General features: G+C 40.0%; 1 protein-coding gene across 1 annotated transcript in view; it reads left to right on the top strand.

The window, feature by feature from the left end:
* The first annotated feature begins 6,612 nt into the window (after positions 1-6,612).
* The window catches only part of LOC140183545 (uncharacterized), a 74,204-nt gene continuing 58,115 nt past the window's right edge, over positions 6,613-22,701 (top strand). The window contains exon 1 of the mRNA XM_072231993.1: positions 6,613-6,814. Within this exon, the coding sequence (XP_072088094.1) occupies positions 6,613-6,814 (202 nt within the window). The remainder of the gene's footprint in view (positions 6,815-22,701) is intronic.

The following is a 22,701-nucleotide window of genomic DNA, read 5'->3' as shown; positions in this document are numbered from 1 at the left end:
TCCTGGAAGCTATTGTTTTTGGGCTAAAATTGGATTAAAAATCCAATAAAATTTATTTCTTCACCAAATCAAAAGCCCATCCAAATCCCAAGATCCAAGAATAGAAAGTGTATAAATAGGAGCTAGTTTGATGTAATTAGGACCTTTAACTTGACTTTTGAATTTTGCACTTTTTTTGGAGCTTTGAATTTTGCAACTTTTCTTTGAGAGACTTGACCGAGATTTCAGAGAATTGGGGAGGAGAATTGATCTCTCTTCTTCCTCGTTCTTGCTCGAGCAATTCTACTTTACTTGTTTGAGTCTTGGGTGTTAAGAATTGAGGAAATTCTGTCTCAATCTCCACTCAAGAGCTCTTTAATTTCTCTTCTGCATAATTGAATTCATTTACATTCCCTTTACTGTTTCTTCTTCAATTTCTTGTCAATTGCGTTGAGAACTTGGATCCGGGAGGGCAATTGAGATCTAGGCTTTGCTACCTAGTCTCTGGAGTCCTGAGATCCCAATTTCCTTTTGGTTCTTCTGTGAACCTTTGCTGCATTTAATTTCTTTACTGTTTGAGTTCTAATTGCTTCTAATTCAAATTCTGCTCTATCAATTGTTGCAATTCGATTTCTCTTTGCTTAGATTTTGAAATCCCAGTCCTCAAATCCCTTTTACATTCAAGCAATTTATATTCCTTGCACTTTAAGTTACTGCAATTTACATTTCTTGCACTTTAAGTTTCAGTCATTTACATTCTTGTTCTTTACAATTCAGCAAGTTTACTTTCCTGCTCTTTAATTTACTGCAATTTCCCCCTCTCCCTTTACATTCCAAGCAATTTAGCTTCTGTTAAATACAACCCACTCAACCAAAACTTGATTCGTTTGACTAAATCAACCACTAAACTAAAATTGCTCAATCCTTCAATCCCTGTGGGATCGACCTCACTCATGTGAGTTATTATTACTTGATGCGACCCGGTACACTTGCCGGTGAGTTTTGTGTTGGATCGTTTTCCACACATCAAGTTTTTGGCGCCGTTGCCGGGGATTGAAATAGATTGACAATGATTAAGTGAAGTGGAGATCTAGATCAAGAACTTTTTCTTTTCTGTTGTTTTAAATTTTTACTAACATACTAACTGTTTGAGAAATTGCCTCTATTAACTCGCTAACAATTTATCTCAATTAACTGCACTCAATTCTCAAGCGTGCTGTTGTTTGGTCATCTTGATTGTTTGCGTACGAGTTTCTACATACAAAGGGTATCATGACATGAAACCACCACTTATTACACTCATCAAGAACAATTGTTCTTATGACGGAAATCCATCGGAAGATCCTCAGCAGCACATATCCACTTTTCTGAAGACTTGTAATGCAATCAAAACCGATGGTCCAGATCATGACACTTATAAGATCCTGTTATTCCCTTTCTCATTAAAGGGTGAAGCTGCACAATGGTTTGAAACTTTTCCCCAAGGAAGCATCACTAGTTGGGATGATTTAGTCACCAAATTTCTGGCCAAATTCACCTCATCCAGACAGATCATCCAGTTGAAAGAGGAGGAACATCTATTCACACAAGGGGAGGAAGAACCACTTTTCAAAGCCTGGGAAAGATACAAGAAAGCAACTGATAAAGTGGGCTTCCGAGCTTTTTATGAAGGACTAACCCCAGAAACAAGAAAAGCAGTGGATTACTTCTCAGATGGCCTACTCAAAGCAACAACAACTACCCAAGGAGTTGCAAATTTCAATGACAAAGGAGTCATCAACCAACACTCATGCGAGAAACCACAGAATGCAATTTCTGAAAAAGAAGTAATGAAACTTGAAGGAATGAAGGCATCCATGAACCTGAACAATCAAACGCAACATCAAACACAGCAACATATGGGGCTGAGGGATGGAAAAGTTGATGGCCTGCAGTCCGCTGCAGTGAATGCCAAATTTCCACCATGGAGACCTCATTCTTATCTAAGACTGGGGGAGGCCCAATATCAAGAACAAGGAAGTTTTAACCAGGGCAAATCCATGACCACAAACAACCAACATCACTTATCCACCAGTGCCAATCAAAGCCAATACTCACAAAACACACACTGTCAGACTCACTCCAACTAGAGAAGGACTGAAAACCAAAATCACGAACCAAGGAACTTCAATTACAACAACCCCAACTTCTCAAACCAGCAAAAACACCATTACAGCAATAACAACCACTACATGCCACCATCACACCCACTCCTCCAACCTTTAACATTTCATAACCAACCAATCTCACAAGACTCTCAGAGAATCACAGACTTGGAGATCCTAATAGAGAGAATAATGAAACACCAAGAGGAAACAACAAGGAACCAAGAGATGTTAATCAGAGGAATTGAGGAGCAGATAGCTCAACTGGCGAAGTACTTTGCAGAAATGGGTGAGAAGAAACCAAATGCTTTCCTCAAAACCATTGAAGACAAACCAACCAACAACGAAGATGCTACAAAGAAGGAAGGATGGAAAAGGATCATAGAGGACAATGAGAAAATACTGGACAAAGGGAGTACCAGCCAAGAAAAACACAACAAGGAATTCTTTCAAGGAGAGACAGAGGATAGAACTAAAGAAAAGTAGAAAATCCCCACTGGAAAATTTTCACTAGGGGATCGAGTGATGATCAATATTCAAACCATGAAGGTGTCCCCACAGTTGTCTGATCACTACATTGTGACTAAGATCCTTCCACAAGAATTTATTGAGGTCATCAAAGAGGAAACCGGAAGGAAGTTCACAGTGAAGAAAGACAAGCTAAGGCACTGTGATTCTCAACCTCCATGATCAGCAGAACAGAAGATGTCAAGCTAGTGACAATAAAAGAGCGCTTGTTGGGAGGCAACCCAACCTGAGGTAGTTTTCTTCTCATAGTTTTTTTTAATAACAACGTTGGATAATTGGTATGGATTGCAAGGAGCTAAGTTTGGTGTTGCACACCAAAACAATTTGAGGAAAGAATGAAAGAGTCTAAGTTTGGTGTTCCACCAAAAATATCATTTAAAAACACATTTTCACCTCTTGCATGATGCTAGTTCCAAGCAACCAAACACATTATTCGACTGTTTAATTGCTTTCTAGCTTTAATTTCATTGACCTTTAGCAAAGACACAGGGTTTCAAATATAGTTAACTTGTTGCATCTGAGACAGTGGCAAACAATTAAGTTTGGTGTTCACACACCAAAACAAATCCAAGGGCCACACTCCATTTATGCATACTAACCATATACTTAAGGGCTTGAAAAGCAAGCAACGTTGAGAATTAGGCAGGACGTGAGTCAATAACTGAAGATATTGCACATCCTAACTCAAAGAAAACACAACAGAAGGAAAAATCGAAGGGCTGCAACTTCAAAGGTTGTATCTAAACTTAATCCTTGCTGCTGTGTATCATTTTGAATCTGGAAACCATTGTATGCCTTGCTAAAGTGTTCATCTAGTTGCAAGTGAAATTGTTTGAATGCTAAATCTGCATAATGCTTGTTATCCATCACTTAGCTAAATTTTGTTTTGTTTCCCACACGCTTGAATAAAAGAAATTGTTTGAATTGAAAAGTGAAATATCCAATGTTGCATAAGTAAGAATGGAAGTTAATGGTGGTATATGTGTTTGATTAAATGCATGACTCATGAAATAATTGTTGCATAGTATCATTTTCATTAAAGTGTGAGTTAGCTTGCTGTTATAAAGACTCTTATCAATAAAGAAAAAGCCCTTGAGAACAAAAACAGAAAGAAAAGGAAGAAGAAAAAGCTAAAGTGGCAAGAAAAACAAAGAATAAAGGTTGGACACCAATAGCTTGGACCCTAGGACATATGCCTGTGGTGTTCTTGTACTAAGATATGCTTGGATGAGTAAATTCTAAGGGGTATTTTAAAACCCGGTCACTTAGATCAACTGATTTGGGATGGCCAATTGAAAGTCCACAATAAAGAGCAACTTAGATACAGAACATTTAGTTATCCAAAGAGATGTTGGGCATCAATGATCCTAGGAAGAATTAGTGAGCCATGTGTCTGTGGTGGAAAGATGTTGAGCAAAAGAAAAGAAAAATAAAGCCAAAGGCTATTACTGCAACATTAGACACCAAACCTCTAAAAGAATAATAAGCTTGTTAAGCATTATAAGCCAAGAAAAGTTAGCAAGGGGAGTAATTAAAAAGTGAGTCTTATAACAGCAAGTTTAGCAAGCCTTTGAGGAAAGATGTATATTATGTAACAGCAACAATAATTGAGTTATCATTGTCTGCATAAAGATCCCATAAATCAAGTTCTGCTATATGCCTAATAAGGATATGTGTTCTTTTCTTAATTCATTTCAATTGCTCTTAATTTTGATGCTTGCTTGGGGACAACCAAGATTTAAGTTTGGTGTTGTGATGACAAGTCATCATATACCCATTTTTCAAGCTAATTTCACTTGTTTTATTAGTCTTTATGCACTTTCTTGCATCCTAAGTAAGTGATTTGGAGTGAAAATGCATAACTTCTTTAAATCAAACAACCACCATGAAATTAATGTTAACTCATGAGGTTTAAGCTAATTTTAATTGAATTTTAATTGATTTATAAGCCTTGTGAATTTAGTGATACTTGGAGTGGTTGTTTTGGTTTATTGTAGGTGAAGAAAAGAATAAAAGAGAAAGCGTGGCCTAAGAAAGTGTGGCCAAAGGAGAAAAAGGCGTGGCTTATAATGGAGGAAGCAAGCATTGCCCTCCACAAGGGCACACTACCCTCTAGGAGGGCAACATAAGGGAACAAAGCTTGAAAGGCAACTCTGCCCTGCCCACTACAAGGGCAGAGCACAAATCTGTGCCTTGGAATCAAGAAGAATAAAATGTTGCCCTGCCCTCCTCAAGGGCAGTATCGGGCCTTCATGGAAAATAAATCAAAGGAAAATGCCTACCAATGCTTGCCACAAGAGTTGAACACGGGACCATGAGGAAGCAAGGAATTAAGCCTCACTTTGGTACCAAGAAAGCGAAGGAAAATGGGTACCGTGTGTAGCATCCAAGTTTCGAACACGGGGCTTCAAGGTGGAAACACTGCCCTGCCCTCCGCGAGGGCAGGGCAGCATTTTGTTGTGGCACGGCTAGCACACCAACCTGGTGCACCACAACATCATCAGGGCAGCATCCTGCGCACCAAGCCTGCACCACGCCCGCACCACGCACGCACCACGCATCAATTTTCTGCCCTGCCCTCCACAAGGGCAGGGCAGCTTCCTGGAAGCTATTGTTTTTGGGCTAAAATTGGATTAAAAATCCAATAAAATTTATTTCTTCACCAAATCAAAAGCCCATCCAAATCCCAAGATCCAAGAATAGAAAGTGTATAAATAGGAGCTAGTTTGATGTAATTAGGACCTTTAACTTGACTTTTGAATTTTGCACTTTTTTTGGAGCTTTGAATTTTGCAACTTTTCTTTGAGAGACTTGACCGAGATTTCAGAGAATTGGGGAGGAGAATTGATCTCTCTTCTTCCTCGTTCTTGCTCGAGCAATTCTACTTTACTTGTTTGAGTCTTGGGTGTTAAGAATTGAGGAAATTCTGTCTCAATCTCCACTCAAGAGCTCTTTAATTTCTCTTCTGCATAATTGAATTCATTTACATTCCCTTTACTGTTTCTTCTTCAATTTCTTGTCAATTGCTTTGAGAACTTGGATCTGGGAGGGCAATTGAGATCTAGGCTTTGCTACCTAGTCTCTGGAGTCCTGAGATCCCAATTTCCTTTTGGTTCTTCTGTGAACCTTTGCTACATTTAATTTCTTTACTGTTTGAGTTCTAATTGCTTCTAATTCAAATTCTGCTCTATCAATTGTTGCAATTCGATTTCTCTTTGCTTAGATTTTGAAATCCCAGTCCTCAAATCCCTTTTACATTCAAGCAATTTATATTCCTTGCATTTTAAGTTACTGCAATTTACATTTCTTGCACTTGAAGTTTCAGTCATTTACATTCTTGTTCTTTACAATTCAGCAAGTTTACTTTCCTGCTCTTTAATTTACTGCAATTTCCCCCTCTCCCTTTACATTCCAAGCAATTTAGCTTCTGTTAAATACAACCCACTCAACCAAAACTTGATTCGTTTGACTAAATCAACCACTAAACTAAAATTGCTCAATCCTTCAATCCCTGTGGGATCGACCTCACTCATGTGAGTTATTATTACTTGATGCGACCCAGTACACTTGCCGGTGAGTTTTGTGTTGGATCGTTTTCCACACATCAGTGCCTGAAGAGCAGCGTGTTGAATTTGCTACCTATCTGCTCACGGGAGAAACATCATATTGGTGGCAAGGGGCTCGACGTCTCCTGCAACAGGGGAATGATCCTATCACTTGGGATGCCTTCCAGGTGGAATTCTATAAGAAGTACTTTCCAAATTCCGCCAGAACAGCCAAGGAATTGGAGTTACTGCAGCTGAAGCAAGGTGCTATGTCCGTATCTGAGTATACAGACAAATTTGAGGAGCTATTCAGGTTTTCCCGCATGTGTCAGGGAGCTTCGGGAGACTTTGAGGAATGGAAGTGTATTAAGTATGAGGGAGGACTTCGAAGTGAAATCCTGAGCTCCGTTGGACCGATGGAGATCAGGGTCTTCTCTGAACTTGTGAACAAGAGCCGTATTGCTGAAGAATGTATGAGGAAGGCTGTTGAGGCAAAGAATGACCGTCGGGAGTCCCACCGCAGGGAGCACAATCAAGAATACCCAACAAGGGGTCAAGAGTTTAAGAGAAGAGGATACCCACAACGTTTTCCTCAAAGGCGAAATGACCTTGCGACGAGTGAGGAGTCCCAAAGAAACGGTAAGGGAAAACGGGCAGCGGCTGCTTCTGATGTTTCAAGCTGTCAGAGGTATGGAAGTCATCACCCAAATAGGCCGTCCCGATTGGGGTCAGGCGTATGTTACAAGTGCGGGTTACCAGGGCATGTATCAAGAAATTGCCAACAAGGAGAGAGTCAGGATGCGGGCCGATTGCGGCAGTAAGATTGAGGTAATTGCAATAATCAGGCTTAAATGGCAGTGTGTGATTTTATAATACCGCCTGTACAGTAAAACTGGGAATGTCGAGCTTAATATTAGACTGAGAAGCAAACCGGATGGTCCGAGTAAGGAATTGCCTTAATACAAATGGATGAATGCCTGGGATGTAAATAATTTTCTGTTGAGAATGATGTTTTGTGTTTGTTTTGTAGTTGGTTGATTTCTAGATTTTTGGTAAAACGGATTGAACCTGTGACTTTTAGTTCCTTTGATTTAAATAGATAAGAAATGGTCCTAAATGATGGATTTAGAAACGTTGATTTGAAATACCAGTCATGCTAAGTTGTGGTTGGGTACTTGAGGAAATAAGTGATGGAGCTAATACTTGACAAGAAATCAAAGTGGCATAGCGGAAACTTGCTAAAAGCGTTAGCATAGTATGGTAATAATAAGGAAAAGTGGGGTATGATTAGAAATGCTTTATGCTTTGAGTACTTAAAAGTTTAGTGAGCTTATACAGATACTAATTCTCGATAATTGGAATTAATTGCGGCTATGAGCCTTAATGGTTCTGAAACAGATGAGGAAATTATCATTGATGCGTAGTCGGATTTAGATGATGATTGAGTGCAAGTTGTTGTGTTCGAGAGATGAGTGCTATGATGTTTGGTCATGGTGACCTTGGATTTAGATCAAGATTTGTAATGATCGGTTTCAGAGAAATCGTTTAGAAACCTTTAAATTGCAATGCTGATGCGGTACTGAGATTGGTTTGAGGGAACCCGTGACGGGTGGTAAACTCCAATTTTTGGGGAGGTGCTGTTGAAAATTTTCCCAAGAATTTGAAGGAGTATTTGGTTATGTTTTTGAAAATGATTTTTGATCTGAGTAACTTCAACAAAAGAGATGTATCTTGAAAGCTTTTATAGATTATTAAAGGAAAGCGGATTCATAAGAGTTTGTCAGCTTGTTAGTACAAACTCATTGGATTCTAAAAACAAAGAAAGCTTTGATTGATTATAGTGATGTGGGATGATGGCTATGATTAACGATGATGGCAATATTATTGATGAGATTTAATAGGGTGTGGGTTGATGAGACGGTAAAAGTAAGGAACGAGGCTGTTGGTCGGCGTTGAACAAATGACCGAGACCCTTGGAGATAGAGAAATCAGAGCACGGCAACGGAAGCGCGTAGAGTAAAAGGACCTTGGAACTGTTATGCATTTGACGTAAAGGCATACTATGCTCGCGTACTCGTAGGGATGGATGGAATTTTCGAGGGCGAAAATTTCTGTTAAGGGGGTAGAATGTAATACCCGGTCTAACCGAAATTAGTTAAATAATAAGTTAAATAGGAGCGAATATGGTTGGAAGATTTGGCAATTGGAATTTGATGATTTAAATATGATATTTGGATTCAGTGAATTTTTCCGAGTCAGAAAACATAGTTTTCTGTGTAAAAGCGCGCAGTGGAATTTTGACCGGAAGTACTGGCTGAGATCTGTCTGGTACTGCAGCTGAAAAAATTGATTATGAGTAAATAAGATTAAGAAATGAGGAATTATAATTAGGGGAGGTAGAAATATTTGAAGTGCGATTTAGAGCGCTAATCTTAAAGGTTTTGGTCCAAAATTGAGCCAACGGACAAAAATAAGTGAACTGGGCCTAAGTGGGCCCAAGACCCAACATATATAAACATTAGTTATGAGCATTTCAGCTCATTTTGCCCTAAAGAATGAGTGTTGAGCGGTGAATTGAGAAGAGAGAAGAGAAGAGAGAAAACCTAACTCTCTTTGATCTTCAAATCACCATAACTTGAGCTACGGAGCTCCGATTGACGAGCCGTTTGCGGCCACCCGTCACTCTTCTCATCCTCTACATTTCTATCTAAGCTTTGTGGTGAGTATTCCATTCATCTCTGCCCAGTTTTCGAAATTCCCCACTGTTACACGTTTTTGGAAAGTTAGTGTTGAAATCTTGTGATTTTGGGTGTTTAGGGATACTCCAACATGGATTTTAAGTGAGTTCTATCCCTACTTCATATGGGCTGAGGTAAGAAGTGCTCAAACCCTTGTGATTTGTCATTTTTATGAGCCCTAGGTTGATGTATGTATGTGATATTGGTTATGTTAGTGTATTTGATGGTTTTGGTGCACAATTGGGAGATTGGTGTTGCTTGAGGAGCTTTGGTGAGGCTTGGGGCTAAGGTTGGTGGAGACTTCCAAAGAAGAGGCTCAATTGATTTGGCTACAAGAGGTACGGTTTAAGTTTCATTTAAGTACCGTGTGGTGTGATGAGAATTCCTAGGCTAAATGCCCCTAGGATTAAGTTTGGATTGTGAAAATGGTTGATGCTAATATGCATAGTTGGTATGCTTGGTGTATTGAAAATTTGATGTATTGGGTAATGAGTATTAATTTGTGGTTTATGCATTTAAATTGTGAAATTGGGCCGGAGGCCGTAAATTTTGGGCCGGAGGCCAGAAAGAGTTAAGGGAGGTAAGTTGATGTGTGCATTGTATGATGACACAAGTGATTGGATGAATTTCATATAATGAATATGCGAATGATTGGGTTGATTGTTAAATAATAAGGTTTGAGGAGTTGAAAGGTGAAATTATGTAGATGAGGTATGTTTGGTTTTGGGTTGAGAAATATTATGTAGTCATATATGTGATTATGATTATTGATGTCTTGATGGTATGATGATGCATGAGAGGTATATATATTGTGATATATGCTTGAGGAATGATTAATGTTGATTTGTGGGTGAAACCATGTGATAGTGATTATGATATTGATTATGTATAATGATGGTTGATTGGAAATAGTATTGTTGGAAATTGAGATGAGGAAGGATGTATGACATGTTGATATGTTTGTAATTTAGCCATTTGCTTGAAATGGGTAAAGATGGTTATATGGCGGTTTTGTGAATCGTGGTAAAGTGTTAATGTATGAGTTGAGGAGGCTTGATGTTGATTTTGGTATATTTTGATTGGTTTCAAAAAGGGTTGAAATTGGCATGTTTTGGTTAATTTTGAAAAGAGTTGAAAATGGCTTGTTTTGAAAATGGCACTTTGTGGTTTTATATGAAAAACATGGTTTTTGGGCATACTTTGATGGGACATAACTTGGACTATGGATCTCTGTTTTGTGCTAAATCTATTTAGAAATGAAATTGGATCCGGGATGTCCATGCCGTTCGAAGAACGGGTGAAAAACGATTTAAAATGAGAAAGTTATGTCTGTCGGAAGATTGGGGGTTTAATTTGTGAATTCTGCAGCTTTTAACTTAGAAATTTTTTTTAGCAGAATGACCCTCCACGCGTAGGCGCACTTGGCGCGTACGCATCGTTCTTCGAGAAGGCACCATCCATGTGTGCGCGTGGTGTGCGTGTGCGCGTCGATGCGCTGCACCCAATGCCCAGTCATTTTCCCGAGAGTTGTGCCAGTTTTGTGCCTGGGGCGCAAATGTACCCACACGTACGCGTGGCTGACGCTTACGCATCGTCTGGCTGTGTTTCAATATGCGCGTCCGCGTGTATGACGTATACGCGTCGATGAGCTTTGTGGGCATCCACGCGTGCGCGTGGAGTACGCGTACGCGTGACCATGTTTTCATCCCAAAGTTGATTTTTTAGTTCTAGAAGCCAAATCTCATACTTCTAAGCCTCCGATCTCACCCCTTATGTATTAAATCATTATGATATGCTTAGTAATGAGAAAGGAACTAGGGGATGTGGTAACTTGCGAGTGAAGCAAGGGGAAAAGTTATGATCAATGGTGATCAACGATGATTATATGAGATATGGAGGATGATGGTAGGAGTACTGTGTATGCCATGAGCCGAAGGGCTATATCTATTGATAAATGGCTGGTTCTTGATTGAACCATGAGCTGGATGGCTGAGTTATTTCCGGGTCACGGCAAAGCCATTATTGATTATGGCTGAGTATAAATGCATATATGATTAATGAATGAATGTGTTGAATGGATAATAGTGGAAAATGTTGAAATGTGATGTGTAACCCCGGGTAGTAGGCAGTGGCGTTGTCCACTTGCTCCAGGTATGAGACGGAAAAGGATGTTTATGATAAATGAGTTAATTATGGAGTTTTGAATGAATGTAACTCTGATACCTAGGCAGTAGTAAGGGTTGGGGTTCGTCCCAATTGTTCCAGGTTAATGTTTGAGATTTGATAACAATGAGGATTGATAATATGAATTGAGATTGAATGAATATATGTTTAAGATACCTGGGCAGTAGCAAGGGTTGTGGTTCGTCCCGCTTGCCCCGGGTTAATGCTTAAGATACCTCAGCAGTAGCAAGGGTTGTGGTTCGTCCCGCTTGCTCCGGCTTAATGCTTAAGATACCTGGACAGTAGCAAGGGTTGTGGTTCATCCCGCTTGCTCCAGATTAATGCTTAAGATACCTGGGCAGTAGCAAGGGTTGTGGTTCGTCCCACTTGCTCCAGGTCAGAGATTGTGACGCCTGGGTAGTAGTGGCAGTAGTGGTGAATCTACTCTATCCAGGTTGAGCTGTTAAACACCCGCCTGGGTAGTAGCCGCAGTAGTGGTTGTTCCACTGGCTCTGGGCTGAGCGGGTAGTAGCAAGGGGGTTGTAGCTCAAACCTACTTGCTCCGCAAGGGGTGTTTCTGTCCAATGGTTAGCTACCAGGACATGTCGGGTTGGCTATATAACCGACAGATGATATCATCAGCCATAGGGTAGGCATACATCATTTGCATATATTTGAATTGTTTGGGTTTGCCTATTTGTTTTGGATTTCTATATCATATATGCTATGTTACCTGATTACGTGCTACTTGTTCTACTTGTACCTTATTTGTGTATTACTTGTCTGTATTGCTTGTGTTTGTACAACTGAGAGATCCCTCATGTTGGTGTCGGTGGATGTTGGGGGCTATTCTTGATGAGATGAATTGATAATGCGATTGCATGATGATGATGATTTTTGAATGAGATAATTTGAGCCCCCTGGGTAGACGTAGTGATGTGATTTCACTAGCTCCAGGCGAGGGTATGATGTATTGATATAGAGTTTCTGAGGCAGAACAACTGGTGATGGTTTTGCTTATGATTCTGAGTCTGATTCGTAGAAGAATCAGCGAGTTGGGAAACATGTGTAACATGAACTAGATTTAGTATCCCCTTACGACAGATGCCTATTTATGGATTAGTGAGAATCTAGGCTGGATACTTGGTGAAAAGGAGTTTAGGATGCTTGGTGAGTTTTTATTGCAGTGCATTGTATTTATTTGGCACTTTTACCATACTGGGAACCCATGGGCCCGGGGTTCTCATTCCGTATATATCTCTTGTTTTTCAGATACAGGTTCAGGTGCTCAAAAGTGAGCTGCGGTTCGTCTGAGAGACGGCGAAAATATTTATTTTCTCTACTTTGTGTTTTGCTTAGAATCTCTCCACCTTTGATTTGAAAAGATTATATTATGTGTTGAACTCTTTTGGAACTTGCCTATAGAGGCTCTTATGTTTCCTTTGGGAGAGATTAGGATGTACTGTTGTCAACTACTTTCATACTGTACCCTAGCCGGCCTAAACTTCGTGGGTCGCGACTAGTGGCTATTTACTTATGATATATATATCTATCTGTTATCTATCTCTTAATATCCTTTATGCCTTGTCCGTATATCGCTTTTGGCTTCACGTTTTATCTTTTCGTTGTCGAAACGTGAGTAATACATCTTCACGATTTTATTTCTACTCTTTTCAGGCTTCTCGATTAATATTCCTTTCGAAATTACCTATATTTATATATTAAAAATCCACCTGAGAGTCGTACCACCGTAATATCATTGACTTATGACTCGAGCATAAGGATTTGAATATTAGGGTGTTACATTGGAAGTAGCCATTGATAACGGTAACGCCCTACATACAGCTTGCCATGGAAGGAGCCTTGCGTGTGTGAAGAGGAGGACAAGAGAAAAGCTGAAATTCAGAGGACAAAGCATCTCCAAAACTCCAACATATTCTCCATTATTGAGTAACACTTTCACTTTTTACAATTAACTTCAAAGAACCTTATTGGCATCCTGACTAAGATTAATAAGATCACCATAGCTTGCTTCATACCAACAATCTCCGTGGGATCGACCCTTACTTACGTAAGGTATTACTTGGACGACCCAGTGCACTTGCTGGTGAGTTGTGTGGATTGCAAAGGTGTGATTGCAATTTCGTGCACCAATTAACCGTAGAAAGGATTGGGCAAGAAGTTTGGATGATGCTCTGTGGGCATACAGAACAGCATTCAAGACTCCTATAGGGACCTCTCCATACCAGCTTGTGTATGGGAAAGCCTGTCACTTACAAGTGGAACTGGAACATAAGGCCTACTGGGCAACCAGTTTCCTAAACCTTGATGCCAAGTTAGCTGGAGAAAAACGATTGCTCCAGTTAAATGAGCTAGAGGAATTCAGACTCAATGCTTTCGAAAATACAAAAATTTACAAAGAGAAAGCAAAAAGATGGCATGATAAGAAACTGTCATCCAGAGTCTTTGAGCCAGGGCAGAAAGTTCTGCTGTTTAATTCTAGGCTCAGATTATTCCCTGAAAAATTGAAATCCCGGTGGAGAGGTCCATATGTCATTACAAGTGTGTCACCATATGGATACGTAGAGCTTCAGGATAATGATTCTAACAAAAAGTTCATTGTTAATGGACAGAGAGTCAAATATTATCTTGAAAGCAATTTTGAGCAAGAATGCTCAAAACTGAGACTTGATTAAAGTTCAGTAATAGTCCAGCTAAAGACAATAAAGAAGCACTTGCTGGGTGGCAACCCAGCCATTTTGTTAATTAATTGAATTTTACAGGTTCATACTAATTATCTTCAAGGTCAAATAGCAATTGCATGAGTTCACAGAGTTACAGAAGGATTAGGAGGATAAAACAGCAAAAAGAAGCTCACTGGTGCGAAAAAGCCAGTAAGAGCTGCTTTGGGCGTTAAATGCCCAAAAAAGCGTCTACTGGGTGTTTAACGCCAGAAAGAAGCAACTTCTGGGCGTTTAACGCCAGATTGGCAGCATCCTGGGCGTTCAGAAAAACGCCCAATGATAAAGGATTTTCTGGCGTTTAACGCCAGCCAGATGCTACCGCTGGGCGTTAAACGCCCAGGAGAAGCTAAAAATGGGCGTTAAACGCCCAAAACATGCAGCGTTTGGGCGTTTAATGCCAGGATTGTGGGGAGGAGGTAAATTCTTTTTCACTTTAAATTTTTTCCATTTTTCATGTTTCAATTCATGATTTCTTGCATAAACATGTTACAAACTCTCATCTTTCGACTTCAATTCCAAAAATTTTTAATCCTAAACATGTTTCTTAATTTTTCTTCAATATCTTTTCAAACCTTTTTCAAAACTCAATTATCTTTTTGAATTCTTTTCAAATCTTTTTAAATTCTTCTTAAATCTTTTTAAATCCATCATATCTTCTTTTTAAAATTCAGATTTTTCTTTTTCAAATATCTTTCAAACTTTTAAATTTTAAATTACATCTTTTCCCTATCAAACTTATCTTTTACAAATCATATTTTCTATCTTATCTTTTATTCCAAATTTTCAAAAAACCACCCCCTCCCCTTTAAATCCACGTTCAGCTCCCTCCTCTCCTCCACAATTCGAAATTGGCTCTCCTTCTATCCCTCTCCTTTCCTTTATTTTGCTTGAGGACAAGCAAACCTCTAAGTTTGGTGTGTTTATCCGTGATCACTAAACCAATACCCACTAAGATCATGGCTCCTAAGGGAAAACAAACCACTCCAAGAGGCAAGAAAGAGAATATTCCAAAACCACTTTGGAATCAAGGGAGGTTCTTAACCAAAGAACATTCAGACCATTACTACAAAATAATGGGTCTAAGGTCAGTGATCCCGAAAGTTAAATTTGATCTGAAAGAAGACGAATATCTGGAGATCCAAGAGCAAATTCGAAACAGGAGCTGGGAAATCCTAGCTAATTCTGAAACAAAGGTGGGAAGAAACATGGTTCAGGAATTCTACTCTAATCTGTGGCAAATAGACGGTCAGAGAATAGCTGGAACCGCCTTCTATGACTATAGGACGCTGGTCAGAGGGAAGATTGTTCACCTCTACCCTGACAAAATCAGGGAGATCTTTAAGCTACCTCAGCTGAAAGATGACCCAAACTCCTTTAATAGGAGAATGATGAGAACAAATAAGGTCTTGAACTAAATTCTAGAGGACATATGCCTCCCTGGAACCAAGTGGACAACCAGCACAAAGGGTGTCCCAATCCAACTCAAGTGAGAAGATCTCAAACCAGTCGCCAGAGGTTGGCTATACTTCATTGGGCGTTCTATACTTCCCACTAGCAACTGCTCTGAAGTCACCATTAAAAGAGCAGTAATGATCCATTGCATTATGTTGGAAAAAGAAGTGAAAGTTTATCAGCTGATTTCTTGTGAACTTTACACAATTGCAAACAAGAACTCCAAATATGCCAAATTGGCTTATCCAAGCTTAATCTCTATGCTATGTAAAGATGCTAGGGTGAAGATGGGAGTAACTGAGTATATCTCAGTTGAGCGACCGATCACCAAAAAGTCAATGGAAGGACAACAAGTACAGGACGACCCTATCAAGAGGAAAGCACAGGAGTTCCTCCTGGAAATCCCTCAAATTGAATACTGGGAGCGTCTTGAAGCATCTGTCACCAAGTTGCAAGAAGCTATGGAGCAACTAAAGGAAGAATAGCAAAATCAAAATAGCATGCTTTGCAAACTGCTTAGGGAACAAGAAGAGCAAGGGCATGAACTGAGGGAACTGAAGCATCAGAAGCTGTCTCTTGAAGGACCACGCACCCCACAAATTAAACAAGCACCCACCTCCCAAAATAAAGGTTGTTGAGTCCTAATCTTTGCCTTAACTCTGTGATAATTATTCTTATTAGGAATTTACCTTAGAAGTTATATATTAGTAGTAGTAATTAGTATATCTATTTTGATTTTATCTCTAATTAGGCTATAATTTATTTTTCTCATCATCATTAAACATAAATAAAATAGTAGAATTTTAGAATAAAGAGGCAATATTTTTTCGAGTTTTTAATAAGGAAAATTCTAATTATTTATATGTGGTGGTTGTACTTGTTATCTTCTGAATGAACGCCTGAATGCATATTTTTTATATTGAATTTTATGAATGTTAAAATTGTTGGCTCTTGAAAGAATGATGAACAAGAGAAATATTATTGTTAATCTGAAAAATCATGAAATTGATTCTTGAAGCAAGAAAAAGCAGTGAAAAAAAAGAGAAGAAGAATGAGCAGTAGAAAAAGCCAATAGACCTTTAAACCAAAAAGCAAGGGTGAAAAGGATCCAAGGCTTTGAGCATCAATGGATAGGAGGGCGCAAGGAAATAAATCCAGGCCTAAGCGGCTAAATCAAACTGTCCCTAACCATGTGCTTGTGGCATGCAGGTCCAAGTGAAAAGCTTGAGACTGAGTGGTTAAAGTCGTGATCCAAGGCAAAAGAGTGTGCTTAAGAACTCTGGACACCTCTAATTAGGGACTTTAGCAAAGCTAAGTCACAATCTGAAAAGGTTCACCCAGTTATGTGTTTGTGGCATTTATGTATCCAGTGGTAATACTGGAAAACAAAGTGCTTAGGGCCACGGCCAAGACTCATAAAGTAGCTGTGTCTAAGAATCAACATACTAAATTAGGAGAATCAATAATACTATCTGAATTCTGAGTACCTATGGATTCCAATCATTCTGAATTTCAAAGGATAAAGTGAGATGCCAAAACTGTTCGGAAGCAAAAAGCTACTAGTCTCGCTCATCTAATTAGAATCTGAGCTTCACTTAAAACTCTGAGATATTATTGCTTCTTGATTTCTTTTTATCTTATTTTATTTATCTTGTTACTTGGGGACAAGCAATAGTTTAAGTTTAGTGTTGTGATGAGCGGATATTTTATACACTTTTTTGGCGTAATTTCATGTTGATTTTAGTATGTTTTAGTTAGTTTTTAGTATATTTTTATTAGTTTTTAGAAAAATTCATATTTCTGGACTTTACTATGAGTTTTTGTGTTTTTCTATGATTTCAGGTATTTTCTGGCTGAAATTGAGGGAGCTGAGCAAAAATCTGATTCAGGCTGAAAAAGGACTGCTGATGATGTTGGATTCTGACCTCCCCGCACTCGGAATAGATGTTTTGGAGCTACAGGATTCTAATTGGCGCGCTCTCAATAAGGTTGGAAAGTAGACATCCAGGGCTTTCCAGCAATGTATAATAGTCTATACTTTGCGCGAAGATAATCGATGGAAACTGGCGTTCATGTTGCATTCTGGCGTTGAACGCCAGAAACAGGTTGCAAGTTGGAGTTAAACGCCAGAAACAGGTTACAACCTGACGTTTAACTCCAGAAACAGCCCAGGCACATGAGAAGCTCAAGTCTCAGCCCCAGCACACACCAAGTGGGTCCCATAAGTGGATTTCTGCACTATCTATCTTAGTTTACTCATTTTCTGTAAACCTAGGTTACTAGTTTAGTATTTAAACAACTTTTAGAGACTTATTTTGTATCTCATGACATTTTAGATCTGAACTTTGTACTCTTTGACGGCATGAATCTCTAAACTCCATTGTTGGGGGTGAGGAGCTCTGCAGCGTCTCGATGGATTAATGCAATTATTTCTGTTTTCTATTCAAACACCCTTGTTTCTCTCTAAGATGTTCATTCGTACTTAACCATGATGAAGGTGATGATCAATGACACTCATCACCATTCTCAATCTATGAACGCGTGCCTGACAACCACCTCCATTCTACCTTCGATTGAATGAATATCTCTTGGATTCCTTAATCAGAATCTTCGTGGTATAAGCTAGAATCCATTGGCAGCATTCTTGAGAATCCGGAAAGTCTAAACCTTGTCTGTGGTATTCTGAGTAGGATTCGGGGATTGAATGACTGTGACGAGCTTCAAACTTGCGAGTGTTGGGCGTAGTGACAAACGCAAAAGAATCACTGGATTCTATTCCGACATGATTGAGAACTGACAGATGATTAGCCGTGCTGTGACAAAGCATTTAGACCATTTTCACTGAGAGGACAGATGGTAGCCATTGACAATGGTGATCCAGCAACACACAACTTGCCATAGAAGGAACCTTGCGTGTGTGAAGAAGATGACAGTAGGAAAGCAGAGATTCAAAAGACAAAGAATCTCCAAAACTCCAACACATTCTCCATTGCTGCGTAACAATTACTAATTTCATGCTCTTTTACTTCTTACAATTAAAACTAAAGAACCCTATTGGTATCCTGACTAAGAATAATAAGATAACCATAGCTTGCTTCAAGCCAACAATCTCTGTGGGATCAACCCTTACTCACGTAAGGTATTACTTGGACGACCCAGTGCACTTGCTGGTTAGTTGTGCGGAATTACATAGTGTGAGTGTGATTTTCGTGCACCAGCATCGAGAGCTAGAAGACAAGCTCCTCAAGCTTGAAGCCGATCTCAAAATTAAAACCACTCGGTTCAACCACGAAGATAGCCCCCAAAAGGACCAAGACCCTTTCACAAATGAAATCATGAAGGCTAAAGTTCCGAAAGACTTCAAAGACCCCGGTATGACCCCATATGATGGTACATCCAACCCAAGTCATCATCTCAGCAACTTTAGAAGCCGGATGTACCTCACAGATGCCTTAGACGCGATCCATTGCAAAGCCTTTTCGACTACCTTGACCAAAACGGCAATAAAGTGGTTTGACAGCCTCCCTCCAAGATCGATCGCAAGCTTTGACGATCTTGCCAAAAAATTCCTCGTCAGGTTCTCCATCCAGAAGGACAAAGCCAAGCACGCCCTTGAGCTTGCTAGGAATTAAACAGGGAGATCGGGAAAGCCTCTACAGCTACATGGAAAGATTCAATAAAGCATGCCTTGACATACAAAATCTTCCAATAGAAGCGGCCATCATGGGGCTCATCAACGGCCTACGAGAAGGACCCTTTAGCCACTCCATCTCCTAGAAGCACTCAACATCTCTGAACGAGGTACAAGAACGGACGGAAAAGTACATCAATATGAAGGAGAAAAAGCCAATGCCAACCTCCACCAAACATTGGTCGACCAAGGAAGCTCTGCGAATATACTATTCAAATCCACCTTTTACAAACTCGGCCTACATGAGAAAGAGCTCAGAGCATATCCAAATAGCCTATTCGAGCTCGGAGATGCCCTAATCCAGCCACTTAGGTACATCCCACTGCACACAACCTTCGAAAAAGGAAAACGGTCTAGAACGCTGAGCATAGACTACATCGTAGTCGATGTGAGCTCCGCATACAATGTCTTCATAGGTCAGACAACGCAAAATCAGCTCGCCGCGGTGGTCTCTACTCCGCACCTATGCATGAAGTTCCCAATTCCAGTAGGGATCGCCACCATAAAAGGAGACCAAAAACTTGTGCAACGCTGTTACAACGAAAGTCTAAACCTTAAAGGCGACCCCAGAGAAAAAGAAACCAACATTATTGAACTCGAGGGAACCTGAGCTCATGAAGAACTTCGTCCTCGACCAGAAGGTGAGACCGAAGAAGTTCAGATCGGAGATACTCAAGACAAAACAACAAACATAGGGACGAACCTAAAAAGAGATCTAAAGGAGCTGTTAACAAAGTTCTTAAGGAAAAATTCTGACCTATACGCATGGAAGGCCGCAGACATGCCCGGTATTTGATCCCGAACTAATGTGCCATATATTAGCAGTATATCCTGGATCCAAGCCAGTGCAACAGAAGAGCAGAAAGCTCGGCCTAGAGAGATCGCAAGTTGTGGAGGAACAGGTACAGGCCCTATTAGAAGTAGGGTTCATAAGGAAGGTTAAGTACCCATTATGGCTGGCCAATATCGTATTGGTCAAAAAGTCAAATGAAAAGTGGCAAATGTGTATCGATTACACCGACCTCAACAAAGCTTGCCCAAAAGATCCCTATCCACTTCCGAATATAGACACCCTTGTCGATGCCTCATCAGGATATAAGTACATTTCCTTCATGGATGCCTACTCGGGATACAACCAAATCCCGATGTATCAACTCGACCAAGAGAAAACCTCGTTCCTAACCCCAAGGGTAAACTACTGCTACGTAGTCATGCCATTTGGACTTAAAAACTCAGAAGCTATATACTAGAGCTTGATGAACAAAGTTTTTGCCAACCACGTCGAAAAACTGATGAAGGTATACGTAGACGACATGTTGATAAAGACACAAAAAGAAGAAGCGCTACTAACCGACCTCGCCGAAGTGTTCGACACTATAAGAAAGCACAGGATGAAGTTAAATCCCGCAAATTGCACTTTCGCGACAGAGGCTAACAAATTCTTGGGCTTCATGCTCACTCAGAGAGGGATTGAAATAAACCCAGATAAATGTCAGACCATACTCAGCATGAAAAGCCCGACCTGTGTCAAAGAGGTACAACAGCTCAACGGAAGACTAGCAGCTCTGTCTAGATTCCTAGCTGGATCAGCCTTAAGATCTCTCCCTTTCTACACAACACTAAGCAAAGAAAAGAGGTTTGAATGGACCCTAGAATGTGAGCAAGCATTCCAAGACTTTAAGACATTCTTGGGGCAACCACCCATCCTAACCCGACCCCGGCAAGGAGAGGAACTGATCATTTATCTCGCCATGGGAAGCCGACCGATAGCCTCAGCCCTAGTCAGGGAGGATGAGAATGGACAACAGCCCATCTACTTTATCAGTAAGGCTTTGTAAGGGGCTGAACTAAACTACCAAAAGATAGAGAAGTTCGCCTACGCCCTTATACTCACCTCCTGACGACTCCGACCATACTTTCAAGCCCACACCATTAGAATACGGACCAACCAACCCATAAAGGGTATCCTACAGAAAAATGATTTAGCGGAAAGAATCCTACAATGGGAAGTGGAGTTGTCCAAATTTGACCTTAAGTACGAAGCTGGAATAGCTATCAAATCTCAATACCTGGCCGACTTCGTCGCAGAGTACACCGACATCCCAGGTACCCCCACTAACTAGAACCTCTATGTTGACGGTTCATCGAACAAAGCCGGGAGTGGAGCGGGTGTCATCCTAGAAAGTGACTAGGGAACCCAACTCAAACTCTCTTTAAGGTTCGAGTTTCCTGCCTCAAACAACCAAGCCGAGTATGAAGCCCTACTAGCTGGTTTGAAACTGGCTAGAGAAATTGGAACTCAAAAGCTTACCATATTCAGCAACTCGCAAGTAGTCACCTCACAAATAGAAGGGAGCTACTAGGCCAAGGATCCCACCATGAAGAAATACCTAGACAAGACCAAAGAATAGCTCAGAAAATTCATGGGATACGAGATCCGACATATACCTCGGGAACAAAATGCTCGAGCTGATGCCCTTCGAAACTAGCCAGCACCAAAACATGGGGCAATAATAGAACCCTCATCCAAGAAACATTGCAAAATCCATCAACCTCGGAAGAAGAGAATGTCCTAACCATATTGGGCTAGGACCAAGGGTTGATGACTGGTGTGGAATTTCTAACCACAAACTAACCGGCAAGTGCACCAGGTTGTACCAAGAAATACCTCAGATGAGTGAGGGTCGATCCCACGAGGATTAATGGATTAAGCAACAATGGTTAAGTGATTTACTTAGCTAGACAAATAAAAAAGAGTGTTTGGGTCTCAAATACATTAAACAGTAAATTCAGAAAATTAATAAAGTAAGTAGTAAATAAGTTGTGAATAATATATAGAGAAAATAGTTAAGGTTTCAGAGTTATCTATTTTCTTGATTGACTTTTCTTACTAACTATTTTGATCATGCAAGATTTAATTCATGGAAAACTGTATGTAAATAAACCCTAATTCCTTAGACCTTTTTAGTCTCCTCTAAAATTCATCAATCGCTAATTCCTTGGTCACTTAATTCCAATTTGAGGGTGAAGTTCAATTCTAGTTTATATACCACAAAAATCCTAATTACCCAAATATATGAGGATTATATGTCACGTATCCCGTTAAGTCCAGATAATTAGAAATTTAGGAGAATATGTTTTCAAGCTGTTGTTCAAGTAAAGAGCTTTTCCAAGTTGTACAAGAATGTAATTAGAACAAGGGTCACACTTCCGTTCCACCCAAATTCATAAGATAAAGAACGAAAACAATTCAGCGTGGATGAGGCAATGTTGATATATTGGCTTTCCCTTGAGTCCACGCTAAACTTGGAATTTTCCAAGTTCAGCGTGGGATGATGTGTGATTCCTCCTTTGTAAGTGGACTCCACGCTGAACTTGGAAATTCCCAAGTTCAGCGTGGAGGAGGTAGTGTTGCTTCCACGCTGATTTTCCTTTGAGTCCAATGGAAGAAGGGTATACTATTATATATCATTGGAAAGCTCTGGAAGTTAGCTTTCTAATGCTACTGGAATCACGTCAATTAGACCTCTATAGCTCAAGTTATTTTTGTTTGAGTGCAAGAAGGTCGGGGTTAACAGCATCATTCGCTTTCTTCCTTTTCTGCTACAAAACTCTGCCAAATCCATTCGAATGCTACCTGAAATAAATAGAAATTGCAAATAACTCAAAGTAGCATTCATAGTGACTAAAGGTAATTAAATCTTGATTAAACTTAAC

The sequence above is a fragment of the Arachis hypogaea genome, chromosome 3 (assembly GCF_003086295.3).
Source record: "Arachis hypogaea cultivar Tifrunner chromosome 3, arahy.Tifrunner.gnm2.J5K5, whole genome shotgun sequence".
NCBI classification, from domain to species: Eukaryota; Viridiplantae; Streptophyta; class Magnoliopsida; order Fabales; family Fabaceae; genus Arachis; species Arachis hypogaea.
This window is presented reverse-complemented; position numbering and strand designations above follow the sequence as displayed.